Raw genomic sequence first — 19125 nt, 5'->3', positions numbered from 1 at the left:
CCTGGAGAAATCAGTGGTGAATCACATATTTGTAAACAGCAACATGACTGTCAATTCACAGACACACCTTTTTGGTTATTTTATTTGACCAAATAATAATCACATTTCTCAGCCAAATAAAGAGCAGATTAGAGTGTAAGCTTTCAACAATCTCTGCACCCAAGATACTAAAAGGTGCTTTACCTTGCAACCTATACATGAATGACAACATTTTAACCACAGATTGTACTTTATCCGTATTACTTTTACTCTGTTGTACACTGGCGTATTTCTATTTGTACCATAATTAGAGTTGACAAAGCAATATACGTTCATGCCTCTTTAATGCTTTCAGGTGTGTTGGCAAATGCTGATTCTTAGCATCTGACCACTTGAAAATGACTACCGCAAAAATCACAATAATAGAATTTAAATAATAAATTAATGGCACAAAGCTGTCACTAAAAAAATCAACACTTATATGATATACAGACATCTGTAGATAACAATCAAAACTGATCACTGTAAGATTACAGTGATTGTTAGTTGGATAAATAAATGAAAAAAATAAATATCACGGAGCTGAAATGCTTATCCTGCAATATTGTCAATCCTCAACTACACTGGTGTCAAGAAGAATGAGGTTCTGTGGCTGAAATGTTTCTTGAGCAGTCTGAATTTCTTGGAATGTTAAACACAGAATGCATTGCACAATAATCAAGATATTAGGTACAGTTGTGTGCAGAGCTGGTGGAGCACAAAATCACAAAACTTATACCCACCAAGTTTCTTTCCTATTTCTGCAAGTAATGTAAGAGGCTAAAGTGAAATTAGGAATAAAGTTTAGATGCAATGACAGCAACATATTCCATAAATTTAGAGCAGGAGGTATACCAAGCTGAGCTTCCTACATAGCACTCTGTAGATAGCATCCTCCATTACATTCCATGAGCAACAAAATTATGAAGATAACCTTATTAATGATAAAAGGCTTCTAGGTTCTGGCATTATCTGATAAAATAAATGAACACATAAAATATGAATACTTCCCCATTTACAAGGCTATACACAACTGATTGCACGAATCAGTGACTGCGATGAGCTTTGAACGAACAATAATCTATACTACCGAACTGCTGTCCCACAAGCCAGCACCATTCGCAGGTTCCATATCTAACAGCTTCCAAGGGCAACAAAAATTTGATTTTCAGTATTTCGCGTGATTGTTGGGCAAATTTAAAATTTTTAAATGATGTCATAATCTACTCATTAACAGGTATAATATCTCAATCAGACAAGTATTGCACTCAGATACTGTGCGTTTGTATTGAGGCAGCGTAACTAATGTTGCACAAATACCTGGACATTATTCATCCACTATTTGAGAATGAGAGCAATTTACAACATACTTTACATTCAATTTCAAATCTTTGTTAAACTGTATCTCACTGACACAACCCACAAAGTTATGAAACATTGCTTAATACATTTTCGCTGTTCATGCAGTCAAACTTCAAAATCAGGCATGGCATTTTAATTTATTTCTAATTAACTACTGACTCTATTCACAACACAGTTTGCAGACAGTATCTATATACATCACTGCATGTACTTGCAAAATGAACATTGAGATGGAAGAAAAACTAGCTTTTGCTTGAAATGGAATGCAAATTAGCCAGACTATATCCATCCACCATTTCATAATAAAAGCATTTAGTAACTTCTGACAAACTTTAAGCATAATTACAAACCTTTTGTAAACTTTTTCTTGCTTGCATGCTCAAAGTCAAATATTTAACACTCCTTTTTTAAAGTAATCTGACATCTAGAGCTGTTTTATACATGGGTGTTTGATTCTTTAAAGAAATGGGGGTTCACTTGTTAAGTAATATTAAAATTTTATGGTGAAGGAAATGAGTATGTAACCAAATATTCTGCCTGGATGTATTACACCACTAGTCGTGGCTATCTGGCATCTTTGCTCTTACTGACTGCTTTAGTGCAGAAAGAGTATCAATCAGTCTAGTACTGGCATATTAATAGTGACACAAACTGGTGATTTTCATCAGTAACAGGAACCAAACTCTACTACATGAATGAACCCTGTGCTGGGTAACTGACACCTACACATAAAATACAGCAATAATGCCACTTACCTTGGAAGGCATCATAAATTAAGAACTGTTATCAAGGAAAGTGTATTTACATGCTCAAATTTGTTGCCAGTGGTGAAAATGTTTCAGAATGCTTTTGAAGGTACTCCTTTTCAAACTTTTGAGGATGTGTGTGTAACTTCAAAACACTGAATCACCTTGAATACCAAAGTCAAGAAATTCCCCCACAATGATAGACAGTGCAAGAGAATATGTTACTGGAGCATTTCTGTTTGCTGTACGTGTCAAGTGAGTATAAAATATATGCCTTTATGTTGAGGAAACAAGTAAAAAGTTATTACTCATCCCACCACAGAGCAATTGTAGCCTTCTGCGTAGCTTCCTGGAAGTAAAGTCTAATTCAATCTGTGGTTCAGAGTTGATCTGTAATTTCGAATAAATACAAGAAACATGTACAATTTTCTCCAAACATGTAAACAATCCCATAAAATACTGGACTTCACAACAACAATATAAGTATAATATGGGTATTGCAATTATGCACTTTCCAACAAAAAGTTAAACACTGCACAACAGAACATTTCTGGATGTTTAATTATACACATAGTAAGTACGAAGAGCCCTAGCTATCGATTGTCACATGGAGAGGAGGCTGCTGATGCAATATTTAGCACATATTTTGTACAAACAGACTAAGTTTTAAAGAATGTATATTAAAAAAGTAGCAAGTCTGTAAGGCACCTGTTAGTTACATATGGTTTAAGTTCTTTCTGTTATTGTTTTTTTTTCTATTCCACTATACTTAAACAGATAAGGACAAATTTCCAAACTTGTGCTAAGTACAACCATAACCATACTTTGTGTCGTCAGTAATATAGTTTATTTACATCAATAAGTGACTACCAAATATCTGTAAAGTGTTTATTAACATTATTGTTATAATTTCATCATTATAACTTCTGCTAGTTTATGCTTTGTACAAACCCCAAGTGGGCACAGTCTTGAAATATTTGAAACATACATCTATATTTTGTCATCACGTACAAAATTTTCCAAAAAAATAAGGCATCCAAACTTCATTTATTTACATATTTCTAACCTCCATATTAGCATTGCACTGCAAGATCTATATTTCAATGCCTATCTTAGGATAAAGAAAAACTGTACATTGATAAAATGTGTAACAAATAACAACAGAGAATAACTCTACTTTTGAAGTGCAGTATGTTTCTATAATTAAAAAGAAAGAAAGTAAAGAAGTTAACCTCTCCAGGGATGCCCAATGGTGGCAAGAATTTTAAAACAAAAAAATCAGGAGCAAAAGGTTGATAATGAAGGCAATGAAGTACATGTGAGCTTCTTGTCTGTATGGTAAATAGCAATGGACTAGACTGGTGATACATATTTATAGGTTGCTACAAAGTGGGCAAAAGGTCATTCAATTAAAAATCAAAAGAAACCAAACAGAAGTAAGAATAATTAAACAAAAATAAAAGTATTCAAAAAAATTAAAAGAGTAGAATTATGAAAGTAGAAAAGTGAGGAAGCTAGAACAGAACAAAATTGGGGCAACGAGGAGTAAATAAAAAAGAGAACAAACAAAAGCACCAAAGATAACAAAGAAGACAATGGAAAACTGATGAACAAGCAACATAAAAATAGAAACTACTACTTCATGACATGAAAATTTAAAAAGGGACAGACAAAACAGAAGTGAAACTAAAAGTGAGAATCTGGTAGATACAAAATTTCAAACAAAATAACTTAGTACTTAAATGCGCTTTGCATCCACCTAGTCAGTGGAGTTTACATTACATTGAAAATACTGCAGAAAAGCAATAAAACTGCAAACTGTAGATGACAAAACCATGGCAGTCTGTTTGTAAAGAGAACAGGTGTGAATAATACAGTACCACTTTCAAACACATACAGTCCGAAAACAGTACCTTGTGACTGTTATGTGTAAGCAAATGAAATTAAAAATAATACCAGATCACTAAGCTTCATGAATTACTAATACTTTATAATTAAAGAAACTTTGCATAAAAGCAGCCTGGAAGTAAAACACGCATTAACTACATTTTGTTAACAGAAGCTGGGTGCAGAATGAAATAGTAGTTTTGGAGAGGACTAAAAAATAGCTAACAGTGCTGATATAATTAAGTAAGCTACACGAAATAGTATGGGTGTATTTTCACCCCATAAAATCTCTGTGGGATGACTTATCTCTAACAACATTATAATTTAGTGTACCCTTCTGTTGATGAGTTAGCCAAAATTAGAAGTTGTGTGTGTGTGTTATACAAATTTTGAAGTGTCTTTTACTGTTAATATTTCTTTCTTACTTTCCACTCCTAACTTTTTCCCTACACAATTTGAGGATGACACATCATCTTGTACTGTTCTGAAACTACTTTCTGTTACATAACATTCAGTCACTCTTTCTATGGTTTAAATGATGATTTTGTTTGTTTGTTTAATGCACTCCTTTGTTTTATAAATGTTTCTGTTCATTTACTATTCACACAAGTATTTTCACATTGCTTTTTACTTCATCTGACCGACCCTATATCTTCCTCTTCATCTCAAATATACTCAATTTTAAAATTCTTGCCACTGAGGAAACCAAACACATTCTCAGCTGAGAATGATTAATACAACAGCAACAGATTCTCGTTCAAGCACAACACAGGATATTACTCACCACCACCCACTCCAAAAGATAAAGCTACAATTTAAATACTATTTACAAGTAACTCATATTATCTGTTTCTTTTCTTCTATTTTTCTCTTTCAAGAGTTATTCTATTTTTGATATTGTCTGTATGCATCACATGACTTTTCATAACAGCCTATTTCACTAGATCACTGAAATTTGCTGAACTCTACTAAATGCACTTCTATACCATCATCTCAAAAGTTTGAAACAAAGTGAACCAAATTTAACCGACAAATTCAGAGCACCATGCCAGTTCATGACATTCTTGATCAGATGAATGTCTTTTGCTTAAATACTAATGAAACAGCCACAATGCTATAAATGCAGGATGTTCAAATATTTGTTATCAGAATATAACTGTTCCACAAGCAGCTTAAACAAATACAATATTATAGCCGGTGCATATTATTTAGATCTCCTGTATATCGAGTCCTTTGCGGTAATTTGTCATTTCGGTGGAAAAGTTCATTGTAAATTAATCTAAAAACAAAAATATGAAATGTTGTTATTCCTAATGCTATGAACACCCAAAACATTGTTGAGAATCCAAGATGATGTCCATGCTTATGCAGTGAAATTATATGGCTATGCAGTGGAGGAGCTGCAACAAAAAAGTAATATATATACATATATATATATCTGAGAAATGCTAATTCAATTCAGTTCATATTATAAACCAACACTGCTCATTTCAAATTTGAAATCTTAGAAGCATTTCGACTACTGTTTCATACAATATTAAAATATCTTACCTTCTTCTACATTTTTCACATGTATTGCATGCCTGAGATCTTCCATGTGTTGCTTGTCATATGTAATATACAGTATTGCTGTTAATGGCTCAGTCAGCTTGACCTGGAACTTTGTCTTCTCTGATCTGCAAAAGTGAGTACTGTATTACATTGTAAGAAGTGGTGGTGGTTGTTCTGGAGAATGATGCATACAACATAAGAGTTATTAAGTTGAATACTCAGATCATTTGTTTTTTAATAATTATTTCTTAATCACTAAACATTTCCACACATGATATTCCAGTCTCTGTTCCATCCTCTTGTTCTATCACCTGACACTGACCCATACATTAACCTCAGTAGTGTATTGCTAATACTTAGTCTTGGTGAAATTTGGCAGAAGGTTCCATGGAGCATTGTGTTAGCTACCGCTGGTCGGTATGCACAGTCCACACTGTGACCTGTCGGTTATAGCAACATGTACACACAAGGATTGTACGATGGGCTAGCTGTGCTCTGCAAAACCTGCACCGTGCAGCAGTAATAGATGGAGAGGAAAGGATGTGTTACCACACCGTGGCTAGAATTATGTTATGAGTAACATGATAAGGAGCCGAGGCAATGCAACAAATCACCCCAGAGCAGTGAAAATAACTGTGAATTTTGAGACAGAGGCATTCAGAACCCAGCAGTACTATCACGCTGCCAGGGCTATGCTAGATGACGAGACAAATGGGCAATGCCAGCTGCAGTCACAGGTTCGAGACCAGGATGGGCCAGCAGCCTCCTATCCACCCAAGAAGACTTAGTATCACAGCACAGAAGACCTGCCATCTACACCAGCCACCAGCAGATTCCTGTCAAGAGGCAGCGGGTCACACCCCATGCAAGGCAGTCATCCCTCGTCACTGTGGAAGATGCAAGCCACGCCTGGTCACATAGGGATGGGCATTCAACATCAGAGGGCCGTGCAGCAAGAAGAAGGAGCGGGCTGCTGACAACGTAGCCTCGGCCTACTGATGGGCCACTGGCTCACCTCCGTGGTATGACATCACTGCAGGATGCCAACGCAAGTACCATCCATCTGGGGTGTTGACCGTCACTGGCATGCTGCAATGGATTAGATCATGTCCACCTCTCTGTGATGACAGAGGAATGTTGCGATTAAAAGCAATAAAGCGGTTACGGCATCGATGATTTCTGCCGTAAATAGGAATATTAAAAAGGGTAGGAAGATTTTTCTGTTTAGAAAAAGTGCCAAAAAGCAGATTTCAGAGTCCCTGACGGCTCAAAACAAAAGTTTTGTCTCAAGTACAGATAGTGTTGAGGATCAGTGGACAAAGTTCAAAACCGTTGTACATAATGCGTTAGATGAGTATGTGCCAAGCAAGATCGTAAGAGATGGAAAAGAGCCACCGTGGTACAACAACCGAGTTAGAAAACTGCTGCGGAAGCAAAGGGAACTTCACAGCAATCATAAACATAGCCAAAGCCTTGCAGACAAACAAAAATTATGCGAAGCGAAATGTAGTGTGAGGAGGGCAATGCGAGAGGCGTTCAATGAATTTGAAAGTAAAGTTCTATGTACTGACTTGGCAGAAAATCCTAAGAAATTTTGGTCTTATGTCAAAGCGGTAGGTGGATCAAAACAAAATGTCCAGACACTCTGTGACCGAGATGGTACTGAAACAGAGGATGACGGACTAAAGGCCGAAATACTAAATGTCTTTTTCCAAAGTTGTTTCACAGAGGAAGATTGCACTGTAGTTCCTTCTCTAGATTGTCGCACAGATGACAAAATGGTAGATATCGAAATAGACGACAGAGGGATAGAGAAACAATGAAAATCGCTCAAAAGAGGAAAGACCTCTGGACCTGATGGGATACCAGTTCAATTTTACACAGAGTACGCGAAGGAACTTGCCCCCCTTCTTGCAGCGGTGTACCGTAGGTCTCTAGAAGAGCGTAGCGTTCCAAAGGATTGGAAAAGGGCACAGGTCATCCCCGTTTTCAAGAAGGGACGTCGAACAGATGTGCAGAACTATAGACCTATATCTCTAACGTCGATCAGTTGCAGAATTTTGGAACACGTATTGTGTTCGAGTATAATGACTTTTCTGGAGACTAGAAATCTACTCTGTAGGAATCAGCATGGGTTTCGAAAAAGATGGTCATGTGAAACACAGCTCGCGCTATTCGTCCACGAGACTCAGAGGGCCATAGACACGGGTTCACAGGTAGATGCCGTGTTTCTTGACTTCCGCAAGGCGTTCGATACAGTTCCCCACAGTCGTTTAATGAACAAAGTAAGAGCATATGGACTATCAGACCAATTGTGTGATTGGGTTGAGGAGTTCCTAGATAACGGGACGCAGCATGTCATTCTCAATGGAGAGAAGTCCTCCGAAGTAAGAGTGATTTCAGGTGTGCCGCAGGGGAGTGTCATAGGACCATTGCTATTCACAATATACATAAATGACCTGGTGGATGACATCGGAAGTTCACTGAGGCTTTTTGCAGATGATGCTGTGGTGTATCGAGAGGTTGTAACAATGGAAAATTGTACTGAAATGCAGGAGGATCTGCAACGAATTGACGCATGGTGCAGGGAATGGCAATTGAATCTCAATGTAGACAAGTGTAATGTGCTGCGAATACACAGAAAGATAGATCCTTTATCATTTAGCTACAAAATAGCAGGTCAGCAACTGGAAGCAGTTAATACCATAAATTATCTGGGAGTACGCATTAGGAGTGATTTAAAATGGAATGATCATATAATGTTGAGTGTCGGTAAAGCAGATGCCAGACTGAGATTCATTGGAAGAATCCTAAGGAAATGCAATCCGAAAACAAAGGAAGTAGGTTACAGTACGCTTGTTCGCCCACTGCTTGAATACTGCTCAGCAGTGTGGGATCCGTACCAGATAAGGTTGATAGAAGCTATAGAGAAGATCCAACGGAGAGCAGCGCGCTTCGTTACAGGATCATTCAGTAATCGCGAAAGCGTTACGGAGATGATAGATAAACTCCAGTGGAAGACTCTGCAGGAGAGACGTTCAGTAGCTCGGTACGGGCTTTTGTTGAAGTTTCATACCTTCACCGAAGAGTCAAGCAGTATATTGCTCCCTCCTACGTATATCTCGCGAAGAGACCATGAGGATAAAATCAGAGAGATTAGAGCCCACACAGAGGCATACCGACAATCCTTTCCACGAACAATACGAGACTGGAATAGAAGGGAGAACCGATAGAGGTACTCAAGGTACCCTCCGCCACACACCGTCAGGTGGCTTGCGGAGTATGGATGTAGATGTAGAAAGTGTCTTTTCAACCACTAGTCTGTCACTGTGCCTCACTGGCCCACCACTCAGTCCTACCCCTGGACAGTTGGACCCGTGCGTGTGCGTGTGTGCGTGTGCGTGTGTGAATGGTTTTTTAACTCAAGGGCACTCAGTGCCAAGGTTATCAGTGTCCTTATACATATTACAATTGAATGTGTATAAAATGACTGAAATTCTTGTCACACAATGAGGAGTAATCATAAAATTATACTCATTCACTTACTCCCACCTCACTCACATTGACCCACACAGTCATTCTATCTGAAAGGTCTTAATACAACGGAGAAGTGTGAAAGGTGCTAGACACGGGATTGAAGCAGAAGTAAAGCCACAGAAGAACTAAAATAAAGCCAAAGGGAGATGTGACTGGCTGACCACTTACAAAAAACATGGGTGAGCCAGTCACCCCAAAATTTGTGGAAACAAGTTGTTAAAACTCTGATCACATTCATTTAAGGGTAACTTAAAGTAGATGGCAGATCTGCCAGAAAATCTGTCACCGCCCTCTCATCCGAAAATAAAACACAGTCTAGTAAAATATGGTGCACAGTGATCTGTACACCACACGCACCACACATTGGAGGGTTGTCCCATCGAAGCAAGAAGCTACGTGTCAGAGGACTGTGTGTGATCCACACAAAGATGGGTAAGCAGGATCTCATTCCATCTTCAAGGCTGGAAGGATGTATGCAACAATAGTTGGCTTTACTAGATGCAGCTTACCATTTGACACTTCCAGCCACTTGTCTTCCCATTGACGCATGACTCTGTACCTCAACAGTGAGGATATAGCATATATGGGGATGGCACACTGAAATAAGTGACGATCATGACACTCCTCCTTGGCTGCTACATCCACCCTTTCGTTCCCATCAATGCCCATGTGCCCCAGTACTCAGCTGAAAGACATCTCCCTCCCCATCCATTGTAGTTGGAGGAGGGCATTCTGGATATTCTGGACTACTTTATCTGTTGGGTACAAGTGTTGAAGAGAGTGAAGGTCACTCAGAGAATTGGAACACACAAGGAATTTAGCCCTTAAAGCAGACCTAGTTATCCCAGTCCTCACTGCACCAATGACCACAACAGCAAAATGTAAAGAGCATTAATGAAGAAGGAGAAATTAGATTAATAGATGTAACACTGAATAAATGAAATTATGACCCAATCACAAAGAAATTTTTTCTCTTCATTCTAGCTCACTTATAGCCTGCCATAGTTTAGTATTTTCATGATACTTCTATATAAAGTCATCTGAGATTTGTTAAGATGCTTGATATAATCAGGAACTGGTATCATTGGACAGATATGTATGTAGAGATCTCCCAAACATTGTATAAGCCACTGAAGGGAAAGCCAAAGACAAAATCCATACCATGCCATGTCTCAGTTAGCCCCACAACATTTTGTACCAATCTCTCCTGCAGTGCTCTGCTTTAGCAAATTGGAACTGACCTCTTGGAGATGTTTCCTAAGCCGACAAATGGGAATAAGGGACAGAAGTACACGCTGACTATCTCATGCACTACACAGTCGGGAAGGCTGTATTGGCTACAGAAATCACCAAATGTCTTGTAGAACACAATTTCAAAACAGGGGGCACAACTTTTAATGATTTCTGATTGTACAAAAGTGTTTTATTTAAGACTGTTCAAATGGTTCTGAGCACTATTGGACTTAACATATGAGGTCATCAATCCCCTAGAACTTAGAACTACTTAAACCTAACTAACCGAAGGACATCACACACATCCATGCCTGAGGCAGGATTCAAACCTGTGATCGGAGCGGTCGCACGGTTACAGACTGAAGCGCATAGAACCGCTCGGCCACACTGGCCAGCTTTAAGACTGTTATCAGAGTTAATTTCATGATACAATATTGTGCACAGAGTGACAACTGCCTACCAGTTGCAGGCAAACAGTCTCTAAGAATATTTTAATAAGACTTTCCAGATAAGCCTTCAATGTATCATGACATTGAACAGAGAAACTGGAATAAGATACTGCCAACCATGAAATTCGAATACAACATAAGAAAGCAAGGCACTACAGGCTTCATGTAGTTCTTCCTAATCCATAGCTGAGAAGCTGAAACAATGATGGCTACTTTGTTTCAGTTTCAACGTGATGATGCTCAGGATGCTTACATCAAATAGCTCATCAAGAGAACATCACTTGTCAGATGTAATCTATGAAGTCGAGGGTGATCCTACTTCCAGGAGACTAAAGCGCAATGATATTATCTACATCCTTTACATGAAGCATGCAAATCAAGACTAGAGGTTTCCAATACAAAGAATATTAAAACCTGCTCGACTGTCATGATGGCTTGGTTTAAACAACTCCAACTGATTGCAGTGAGCATGAGGTTGTGACAACATGACCAAAATGCAACTCTCCACAAACTTTGGGGTACGAAGAACCACTGCCTAGATCCAGATCTGGGAAGCTTTGGACAACTCCGAAACAGCGAGTACCTATATTAAAAAGAAGGGGAGCAATGCCACATACTGTGGATAATAGGCCATAGTGCATTCATTATGTCAAATGCTAGTGATGAGTGGGTCACTAGTTTGACTCCCACCTCCTGTGATTACATGGTTTTTAATCAAACTTATTCCATTATGTTGTCATTGTTATTACTTCTTCATTTAACTTTTTTGTATGATACAAAAAATGAACAGAACACACTGTTTTAATAACTCTGAGCTTAGAGACCTTAATTTCTGATACATAGCACAAAGATTTTTAAGAGATTTGCTTGACTTCTAGTAGTTGGTCATTAGTCAAAATTAATAGGCATTTCATTATGCATCTGCGATCTAATAGTGCCACAGGTTGTACATTGTTCACTGGTGGTGTGTGGATCACCGGTTTGATTTCCACCACTTGCAATTATTTATCATTTAACATTTATTATGACTGAAAGTTTCTAGGCCTCAATCATTTATCAAATATTTCTACAATTTGCTAAATTCTATAACTATATAAACAGAGGCACTTTCTGCTAGGGTACGCATCTCATTCCACTTGTAGTTTCACACGCACTTAATAAATACACTTTCAATGTGAAGATTTATTTCGTGTTGGTGATCCTGTCCACACTATCTGACCTTTACATCCCACAGTGGTTTGGCCATCAACTCATGGCTTCATCTTCCAGTACAAGAGCCTGCCTGTATGCCCTTGACACACAACTTATAGTGAAACATATTTTACCTTATTATATGTTATACACTGAAAGCAGAGAGACCTTTAGTTTCAACAGGGATTTGCCCATAATTTTAGGTAACAATACAATGAGTGTAGTACCTATTATACACATCTGTGAATTATCCCTAGGATGATAATGTTTGCTTTGTGGGGTGCTCAACTGCGAAGTTATCAGCGCCCATACAAATTCCCAACCTTTGCTCAGTTCAAACTCGCCACTTTCATGAATGATGATGAAATGATGAGGACAACACAAACACACAGTCATATCAAGTCAGGTGAAAATCCCAGACCCCACTAGGAATCGAACCCAGACCCCGTGCTCAGGAAGCGAGAATGCGACCATGATACCATGAACTGCGGACATAAGGTAGGAGATTTTAATGTTTTGCAGTAGCTGGTTCACCCTATATGTTACATGATCAACCAGTCACATTCATCTACATACTTAATTCTACTTGGTATGTGGAATGCTGAGTATCTTAATTACATTTTCAGGTGTGTGTGTGTGTGTGTGTGTGTGTGTGTGTGTGTGTGTGTGTATGAACACTGATAATCTTGATGTGGTGCATCCTACACCCAAACAACAATGACAATATTTGGTCTCCAGCACATTTGGAAAAACCTTTCAAGCCATGGCACAAAATAAGTGTTCCAGATTTGCAGGCAGTGCGTTACACATCCCACAAATGTAGTACAAGGCTTTTACTGTGTTATTACCTCATGATAATTCACACCTGTATTTTAGGCAGTAGTATGCTTTAAGAATATTGCAATTTTTTCTTCTCCCCTAGTGAAACATACCAAGGCTGGCCACCCTGACGCATTTCACCAGTTCCTAAAGTGTATTCACAGTTGGTTTTCGTTATTTTATTAACAACAGGACATAAATTTTAGTAATCTTTCTTCAAGTCAGCTCATCGTCATCTTCGTTTCCCCTTGCAGTTGGAACACACTGGTGTGGTTCCTGTTGATTCTCTCCATAGGTGGGATTATACTAGGTATGGCCATCACCTGAACAGGAAAGGGAAGGATAAACTGGCTGGGAAAATAGCAGGAAAGTTAAACGGGGGAGTCACTGTTATGAGTGATAAAATACAAGTGGTTATATGGTTCAGAAAAGACCCTTCTTTAGGGTAGGGAGAGCAGAAAGAAACCAAGTTTTAAAAGAGGTTAGGATTGAGACAAACCTTCAGTTTGAGAAAGAAACAAAAAACATTATTCTACCTTATTACAGCAGCATAAACAGCTATAGGTTAAGAATTTTCAACAATCAGTAGAAATTTTAACTCTACCCAATTTTAACTCAGTCAATGTGAAATGTCAGCTATCTTTATACCATCAAAATATTCGAGGACTGAGAAATAAAATTAATGAATAAATTATCTGCATAGATGAATTAGAGTCCTCCAACCCAGCTGACATAATCTGCCTCTCTGAACATCATGTGACCACTGGTATAGAACTTTTAAGTGTTACAGGAGTTAGGTTAGCACCTCAATTTTGTACAGCAGAAATGGAGAAAGGAAGAGTTGCCACATTCATCAGGAGCTGTCATAATTCTAAGAACACAGACATTCATAAATTTTGCGTAGGACAGTATATGGAAGGATGTGCAACAGAAGAGGAATTTCACAAAAAATCCTTCATAATATTAAATGTATATCGTGCACCTGCAGGTAACTTTAATCTGTTCATAAACCACCTTGAAGCTGTACTGGCCCATTTAACAACCAAAAACAAAGAAATAGTGGTTGCTGGTGACTTCAATGTAGATTTCCTTAAAGACTCTCCCAATAAGAACTTATTTGAGTTTGTAACACTATCATTCAACTTAATTCCCACTGAAAAGTTCCCCACTAGGGTAGCCAATTGCTCACAAACAGCCATTGATAATATCTTTAAGAAAAGTCCAATGAACAAAACTATATTAAAAACCAATAGTCAATGGCCTCTCAGACCATGACATGCAATTCCTTTTGTTAAATGTTTTTATTTATTTATTTATCCTTTGACAAAGTACATTGTATCGATCAAGATATATTTTCATTTCATGCACCGACAAATACATAGTATTTACTGTCAACTGTTTAACAAAAATATAATTTATTACAAAATTATTCTAGGGCTATTTCATATTAAATTAGGTTTTGTATAATTTTGTACAATAATAGTATTGCAATTGTTTTGAACTGTAGTGCACATAAATTCATTTACACTGTAATAACAGTTTTCTATTAGAAAACTTTTGCGACATTTATTGAAGATATTTATATTGTTTATTCCTCTCAAGAATGAAGGGAGTTTTTCAAGGGCTTTTGGTCCAGCATATGATGGCTTTTTTTGTATTTTGTGGTGTTGTGTGTAGGCTCATGAAAGAGGTTCCATTTTCTTGTGTCATGGTTGTGTTGTGTGTTGTTATCTCTAGTATCAGGAGAATATTTGAACTTTGTCCAACAGAGTTGTTCGGATTGGTATATACTGGGTAATGTTAGTATTTTGAGATATTTGGTGTTCTCTGCTATGCACTCATTTATATATACATTGATATCTTCACTGTGAGAGTTTTGAAGTCTTAAGTTTACACAAAGTGTTTAGTAATATTGTTGTGCAGGTTTAATTCAGTAAATCTTTGGATGGCATTATTTACTAATATATTGGCTTTTATTTCTAGCTTTTGTGTGTCTTTATCAATGAACAGTAGAGTTCTGTCATCTGCATAGGTAACTATACTACCATACCTAATCATATTATGATTTGTGTACAGAATGAAAAGTATTGGGCTAAGAATGGAGCCTTGTGGCACAGAGAAGTGTAAAATTCATGCTTTAGATTTCAGTATATTCTCTCCTGTTTGTCAGGTATGAGAGAATACAGTCTCCTGCATTTCCTCTTATGCCATATACTCCTAATATTTCTACTAAAGTTTTGTGGTCTACACAGTTGAGTGCCTTTGTTAGATCCATAAATACTCCTACACATTTATTTTTAGAGTCCAAGTTTGTTATGACATTTTCAATGAGATCTGTTACTGCACCTATGGTGCATTTATCTTTCTGGAAGCCAAACTGATTCTTGTTGATTATTTCATATTTTATCAGAAAAGCAAAGAGTCTCTGTGGATAAGCTCTCTCAAATATTTTTGATATGATTGGTAAAAGAGCTATAGGCCTATAATTTTCTGGATTGTATTCATTTCCCTTTTTATGTATTGGTTTTATCAGTGCTGTCTTTAAGCACTTTAGAAAAGTTCCTTTCAGGAATGATAAATAGATTAGTTGTGTAAGAGGTTTCTTAAGTTCCTGCATACAGTGTTTAATTTCTATACTTGATATTTCATCAATTCCACATGACTTTGTTTGTTTTAGGTTTTTTATTATCTTTAATGTTTCTTCTTCTATCACTGGGAAAATTGCCATTGTTTTTCCCTGGGCATTAATAAATGTTTCCAGGTGTTATTGTGTTTTTTTATTATTTGTTTTTTCTTTTAATTTTTGGTCTACTGTGGCAAAATAGTCATTGAAGAGCTTTATGATTTTATTCTGTTCAGCTATAGTTTTTTTTGCTGATCATGAACTGTATTTTGCTGTGTTCCTGTGAATTGGAAGGTTTGCAATTTGTATTTATAATAGACCAGCAAGACTTGCTTTTATTAGCAGCACTACTTATGTACTTTTTTGCTTCTAGTCGTTCGGCTGCTTGCAGTACTTTAGCATACATTCTTTTATATTTTCTGTAGTACTCTTTAAAGTTTTCATCAATGCTAGTTTTATATATTCTGTGCATCATTTTTATCTTGTTCCTAGAGACCAAAATGCTTTTTGTTATCCATTTTTTGTTTTTATTTGTGGTTTTGACATTAGTTTTTATTACTGGGCATGTAATATTGAGATGAGAGGAAAGTGTGTCAATAAAATGAGTCACTTTAAAATCCACTGATGGAGAGTCTTTTTCCAGCATTTCCCATCCTTCTTCTTCAAGTTTTATCCTCAGGGCTGTTAAGTTTTGTTCATTTAAGCTTCTTTTTTCCCATGTTTTTTGTGTCTTTTCATTTGTGGTGATATTATTTGGACATATTTTTATAGTATCATGGTCTGACAAGGCTGTTTCTATAACCTCACTTTTGTACTGAAAGTCCCTTAAATATGTGAAGATGTGATCTATTTGAGTACAGGAGTTTGCAGTTATACTTGTTGGAGTAGCTATTGCATTGTACAAGCCATATGTTTTCATTGTGTTTAGGAGCTTCCTACTGTCATTTATGTCTTGCAATGTGTTTATGTTTAGTCACCTGGTAGTACAAGTGCACAGTTCTAGCTTAGGATGATATGTAAGAGCTCTCCTATGTTTTCAAAGAACATTTCTATGCACCCATTTGGCAGTCTGTAGATGTTTAAGATGTACAATGAGGAACTACTTAGAACTATTTTTTGGCCTGTTACTTCGACTACATTTTCAATGTTAAATTTTTTACATAAGTCAAGGCTGTTTATATGGTTTGTGCTTCCATTGTTATGGGTTAGTATAGCAGCTCCAACTCCCTTACTAAACCTCCTGCATGAACTAGCTGTTACATTGTAATTTGCAACAGTAAAAAAAACTTGTCACTTCTTCTTCCGTGTGTATTTGCTTTTAGGAAGCTTTAATTGTCGAGTGTTATTAATAGTTACATAGATTTCGTGTTTGTTTTGAATACAGTCAGAGAGTCCCTTTAGTCAACCATAGTGCCAGTAGTGCTAGTGTTTGTTTTCAATACAGTCCAGAGACAGGTAGTGCTATTTTCATTGTTTTCTACAAGAAGTGGCTAGCAACCACAGTTTAGTGAATAAACAGCCAGATTTAGTGAATTAGCAGTCTAGTTAAAGGTTGGTTAACTCTCTTCAGTAAATTGATTCCTTAGGATGGATAGGATGTGTGACTGCTGTGTACGGACGCAGGAGGAGCTGGCCACTGTTCGCGAACAGCTGAGTGTGTTGATGGCCGCGGTCAGCCGTCTTCAGGCTGCTGCCTCGGAGTGTAGCGGCAGTGGGGAGCCTGGTGCGTCGCAAGGTACACCCCAGGTGTTACATGCTTCACCCACTGTCCCTGCTGTCGAGACATCTTCACTGGTACTGGGCGCGGTTGGGCCACCCTCTCCGTAAGGGGAGTGGCGGGTTCAGCGGCGTTCGCGGCGCACGAGGCGGAGGGTCAATGTGGAGGCTGGCCGTGTGGCATCGCCCGCTCTGCCTGTGAGTGGACGTGTGGCTGCTCCTTCAGCAAGGTCCGAGCAGGCACACGGGGGGAGGGGTTTATTATTTATTGGGAGCTCCAACGTTAGGCAGGTGACGGAGCCCCTTAGGGAAATAGCGGGAAGGTCGGGGAAGAAGGCCAGTGTTCACTCTGTCTGCTTTCCGGGGGATCTCATCCGAGATGTGGAGGAGGCCCTACCGGCGGCAATAGAGAGCACTGGGTGCACCTGACTGCAAATTGTTGCTCATGTCGGCACCAATGACTCCTGCCATCTGGGTTCAGAGGTCATCCTCAGTTCGTACAGGCGGTTGGCGGAATTGGTGAAGGCGGAAAGCCTCGCTCGCAGGGTGAAATCAGAGCTAACTATTTGTAGTATCGTTCCCAGAACCGATCGCGGTCCTCTGGTTTGGAGCCGAGTGGAAGGCTTAAACCAGAGGCTCAGACGATTCTGCGGAGATCTGGGGTGCAAATTTCTCGACCTCCGCTATCGGGTGGAGAAATGTAGGGTCCCCCTGAATAGGTCAGGCGTGCACTACACGCCGGAAGTGGCTACAAGGGTAGCGGAGTACGTGTGGAGTGCACATGGGGGTTTTTTAGGTTAGAGAATCCCCTCCCTAGGCCTGACAAGACGCCTCCTGAGACGCGGCAAGGTAGGAGTATGCAAAATGCAACAGGGAATAACAATATTAATGTGCTAATAGTAAACTGCAGGAGCATCTACAGAAGGTCCCAGAACTGCTCTCATTAATAAAGTTGGCTGAAACCAGACGTAAACAGTAATGAAATCCTAAACTCAGATTGGAATGTATACCGCAGAGACAGGCTGGACAGTGAAGGGGGAGGCGTGTTTATAGCGATAAGAAGTGAAATAGTATCGAAGGAAATTGACAGAGATCCGAAATGTGAAATGATTTGGGTGTAGGTCATCGTTAAAGCAGGCTCAGACATGGTAATTGGATGTCTCTATAGGCCCCCTGGCTCAGCAGCTGTTGTGGCTGAGCACCTGAAGGATAATTTGGAAAATATTTCGAGTAGATTTCCCCACCATGTTATAGTTCTGGGTGGAGATTTTAATTTGCCGGATATAGACTGGGAGACTCAGACGTTCATAACGGGTGGCAGGGACAAAGAATCCAGTGAAATTTTTTTAAGTGCTTTATCTGAAAACTACCTTGAGCAGTTAAACAGAGAACCGACTTGTGGCGATAACATATTAGACCTTCTAGTGACAAACAGACCCGAACTATTTGAAAAAGTTAACGCAGAACAGGGAATCAGCGATCATAAAGCGGTTACGGCATCGATGATTTCAGCCGTAAATAGGAATATTAAAAAGGGTAGGAAGATTTTTCTGTTTAGAAAAAGTGATAAAAAGCAGATTTCAGAATACCTGTTGGCTCAACACAAAAGTTTTGTCTCAAGTACAGATAGTGTTGAGGATCAGTGGACAAAGTTCAAAACCGTTGTACATAATGCGTTAGATGAGTATGTGCCAAGCAAGATCGTAAGAGATGGAAAAGAGCCACCGTGGTACAACAACTGAGTTAGAAAACTGCTGCGGAAGCAAAGGGAACTTCACAGCAATCATAAACATAGCCAAAGCCTTGCAGACAAACAAAAATTACGCGAAGCGAAATGTAGTGTGAGGAGGGCTATGCGAGAGGCGTTCAATGAATTTGAAAGTAAAGTTCTATGTACTGACTTGGCAGAAAATCCTAAGAAATTTTGGTCTTATGTCAAAGCGGTAGGTGGATCAAAACAAAATGTCCAGACACTCTGTGACCAACATGGTAC

The 19125-nt window shown here is 38.5% G+C and overlaps 1 protein-coding gene across 1 annotated transcript in view; it reads right to left on the bottom strand.

The window, feature by feature from the left end:
- Positions 1–2499: 2499 nt before the first annotated feature.
- The window catches only part of LOC126183556 (uncharacterized protein KIAA2013 homolog), a 171651-nt gene continuing 155025 nt past the window's right edge, over positions 2500–19125 (bottom strand). Inside the window, exons 11-12 of the mRNA XM_049925635.1 lie at positions 5565–5689; positions 2500–5413 (exon numbers count right to left, since the gene is read on the bottom strand). Of these exons, the coding sequence (XP_049781592.1) occupies positions 5202–5413; positions 5565–5689 (337 nt within the window). The 3' untranslated portion in view covers positions 2500–5201. The remainder of the gene's footprint in view (positions 5414–5564; positions 5690–19125) is intronic.

The sequence above is a fragment of the Schistocerca cancellata genome, chromosome 4 (assembly GCF_023864275.1).
Source record: "Schistocerca cancellata isolate TAMUIC-IGC-003103 chromosome 4, iqSchCanc2.1, whole genome shotgun sequence".
Lineage (NCBI taxonomy): Eukaryota > Metazoa > Arthropoda > Insecta > Orthoptera > Acrididae > Schistocerca > Schistocerca cancellata.
This window is presented reverse-complemented; position numbering and strand designations above follow the sequence as displayed.